This window comes from Lottia gigantea (genome assembly GCF_000327385.1).
Source record: "Lottia gigantea unplaced genomic scaffold LOTGIsca_181, whole genome shotgun sequence".
In the NCBI taxonomy this organism is placed as follows: Eukaryota; Metazoa; Mollusca; class Gastropoda; family Lottiidae; genus Lottia; species Lottia gigantea.
In genome coordinates, this window is record NW_008708320.1 from 239,893 (window position 1) to 243,562 (window position 3,670).

The 3,670-nt window shown below is 36.3% G+C and overlaps 3 protein-coding genes across 3 annotated transcripts; 2 read left to right on the forward strand and 1 right to left on the reverse strand.

Annotated features, from left to right (window-relative positions):
* Window positions 1-659: 659 nt before the first annotated feature.
* LOTGIDRAFT_142546 (hypothetical protein) lies at window positions 660-821 on the forward strand (the record flags this gene model as incomplete). Its single annotated transcript, XM_009052405.1, has 1 exon — window positions 660-821. A coding segment is annotated over one exon (162 nt), but the record flags the coding sequence as incomplete, so codon positions are not given.
* A 429-nt stretch (window positions 822-1,250) lies between these two features.
* LOTGIDRAFT_142551 (hypothetical protein) lies at window positions 1,251-1,418 on the reverse strand (the record flags this gene model as incomplete). The annotated part of the gene is made up of 1 exon (XM_009052406.1): window positions 1,251-1,418. A coding segment is annotated over one exon (168 nt), but the record flags the coding sequence as incomplete, so codon positions are not given.
* An 826-nt stretch (window positions 1,419-2,244) lies between these two features.
* LOTGIDRAFT_174077 (hypothetical protein) lies at window positions 2,245-3,582 on the forward strand (the record flags this gene model as incomplete). The annotated part of the gene is made up of 2 exons (XM_009052407.1): window positions 2,245-2,355; window positions 3,370-3,582. The coding sequence occupies 2 exons, from the start codon at window positions 2,245-2,247 to the stop codon at window positions 3,580-3,582; spliced, it is 324 nt and encodes a 107-aa protein (XP_009050655.1).
* Window positions 3,583-3,670: the final 88 nt, after the last annotated feature.

Consider the following 3,670-nt stretch of genomic DNA (forward strand, 5'->3'; position numbering starts at 1 on the left):
TATTTCTTCATCAGATCAATATGATAGTAATAGTAATATACACCAACACAGTGGTTGATTAGCTATATTAGCGTGATCAATTCCACGATAGCAATGCTGATATACGACAATACAATGGCTATTTATGTTAGCAATTATCTTCAAATCAAGGCAAGCAATAGTAATATACGACAATACGTTGGTTATATTTTCGATATCAGCTAATCACACCGTTTCAATCTGAGGTAGATAATCACAATGAGAGGTAGTATTAGGTGTTTAAAAGTTGAACTACCGACATATTAGAATTATACAGTCAAGTCAGATCGCGATATACCAATGAAGTGTAAATATCTGAGACAGGAACCTGACCTGTTAACTCAAGAGATTTGTCAAAACAATAAAATATAGAACGGAAATTCCTGAAGTCAAGTTCAGTAGACAGATTGATGGTTTAGTCTACAATATCGCCTGTCCATTGTCACTACGTTAAACTACAGTACCATTGTCCTTAACCAGCAACCACACATAGACAGCACCACATACCAAACATCACACATAGACAGTACCATACCAAACATCACACATAGACAGTACCATACTAAACATCACACATAGACAGCACCATACCAAACATCACACATAGACAGCACCATACCAAAAATCACACATAGACAGTACCATACCAAAAATCACACATAGACAGCACCATACCAAACATCACACATAGACAGTACCATACTAAACATCACACAAAGACAGCACCATACCAAAAATCACACATAGACAGTACCATACTAAACATCACACATAGACAGCACCATACCAAAAATCACACATAGACAGTACCATACCAAACATCACACATAGACAGCACCACATACCAAACATCACACAAAGACAGTACCATACCAAACATCACACATAGACAGCACCATACCAAAAATCACACATAGACAGTACCATACTAAACATCACACATAGACAGTACCATACTAAACATCACACATAGACAGCACCATACCAAACATCACACATAGACAGAAATCACGCATAGACAGCACCATACCAAACATCACACATAGACAGCACCATACTAAACATCACACAAAGACAGTACCATACCAAACATCACACATAGACAGCAACATACCAAACATCACACATAGACAGTACCATACCAAACATCACATATAGACAGCACCATACCAAACATCACACATAGACAGCACCATACCAAAAATCACACATAGACAGTACCATACCAAACATCACACATAGACAGCACCATACCAAACATCGCACATAGACAGTACCATACCAAACATCACACATAGACGGCACCATACCAAAAAACACACATAGACAGCAACATACCAAACATCACACATAGACAGCACCATACCAAACATCACACATAGACAGCACCATACCAAACATCACTCTTGATCTAGTAACTAGAATCAAATCAAGTTTAGGCTTCTATACGAAAAGTAAGAACGACAAAAATCGGAACCTAAAAACAAAACCCCGAAATCATGAAATATAGGTAGCAGCTAATGAATTTTTCATTTTTCACCAGAACATTAGCATGCTTAAGTCTGGGACAAAAATCGATTCATTTGTGAACGCCTATATAATGTTAGACCAAGGGATGTGGGTTCTCATTTGACTAGCGCAAGCTTTTTTAGGAACTTATCCTGAAACCTAATACTAGTGGTGGGGATGTCCCTATAGCAACATCATTATTAACAGAACATTGATTATATAAACAGGTGACATCTATTGTTTTATTCAGAATTTGTCTTGTGATGAACAGGAACCATTTAGAACTGTTGGAATCGTAAACAGTGGTATTAAGTTCCATCAACGAAATAGACAACCATCTCTCGAGGATAATATAACATCTCATAACGGAAACCTACCAGCGATATATCTCAAGATAATGGCGGTGAATTACACAGTAAACCATCGTTACTCGTTAAACTTGACATCTCAATAGCTTTTATATCAAATCTTTAACTGACCGCTTACAGTATTTATTCTCACTTACGTCAAGTAACGTCCGGTAACGTCTAGTAATAGCGGTAACGTAGATCAGGTCTCAATATGTCGTGGATCAGATACCGATATCTTTGACGATGTCAATAACCCTCTGCTATTATCTGGTACTCCTGCCTACAACAGTGCGCAATGGAGGAAATTTGGGAGAATTAGCCAAATGCTTTTTGATGTCCAACTGACCAGATATCTTCATCATGCATAATGGAAGGACTAGGCGCTAATTGTAATAAATCGGCTTATCCGATCTGGAAACAAGAGTTGAAAATCAAAAGGTTTCATCGATCAATGCTGGTTTTGAACCCTGGATCCCCGGTAAGCGAGCAGAGGTTTAAACTCTAAACCCTGTATTTTTGTAATGGAATCAAACCAATGAGGTTAAAAATCAATCTCTGCTTGTTTCCTGAACCAGTGCTGTTATATCTAAGGTAGTGTAAGTAGGATTTCCATATTTTTTTACATGTATCGATGCCATTATGGCTTTTATTTTATTTATTTATTTTTTTACACCATTCAACTTTTCAGTCAGACGTACGTATGTTTATATCACTAAGGTCCTTTGACTAATAAGTATTAGTCAGATTAGTGTTATAACATGAAAATAGTTCTATAACATCAAAATAGTCTTATGACGTGAAAATAATCCCATAATAAACGTCAAAATAGTTTTGTTATGTCAAAATAGTCTTGGTATGTCAAAATAGTCTTGTTATGTCAAAATAGTCTTGTTATGTCAAAATAGTCTTGTTATGTCAAAATAGATTTATATTGTCAAAATAGTCTTGTTATGTCAAGATAGTCTTATGTCAAAATAGATTTATATTGTCAAAATAGTTTTATAACAGTATGGAGAGGACAACTGTGGGGGCTGAAATTTAAAATACGGTAACTCTGTTGAGGCGTTATGGTCACACGCCTATTATGAAGCATCTGTAGAACATTTTCGAAAAATTGAATTAGTTAAGTTTGTGTATTCTGACGTATATTTTGGGAAAGTGCATACACAAATCATATTATTGAATTTGTAAGAAATAAAGTGAGGGTTTAATTTGGGGGTACAAACCATTTTTCTCTGGGACAAATACTTCCCCTGCCCTGTTCGCCCACCGACTCTGCTACTGATAGCTCGGGAGATATTAGTTGGTAATACTAGTCATATATCACGGAAATTGTTCACTATAAAAACGGAAATTCTATTGTCTCGATCTATAATTTCAATAATCATATAAGAAATAAATATAATTATAATTCTGAATAGTGAAACACAGTTATTACTCGGTACTGTCAGGTTAGTTGACGATTATAAACGTTTCATCGCATCTGTCGCAGTCGATAATAGTGTTACACTTCAATTGTGAAAATGTACGACTAAAGCCAATGAGATCAACTGATAGGATGGTAACAGATTATTTTTACCTAGGCAGAGGAGAAGAACTGAGAGAAGAACTGAGAGAAGAACAGGAGAAGAACTGGAGAAGAACTGGAGAAGAACAGGAGAAGAACTGGAGAAGAACTGGAGAAGGAATACAAAGAAATCGGTAGACAGAACCAAAAAAAAAAGATATTTAATCACCCATCTTCAATCAGAAATGTGTATCCCGTTGCTAGATGCCCCCCCCCCCCCCTATCC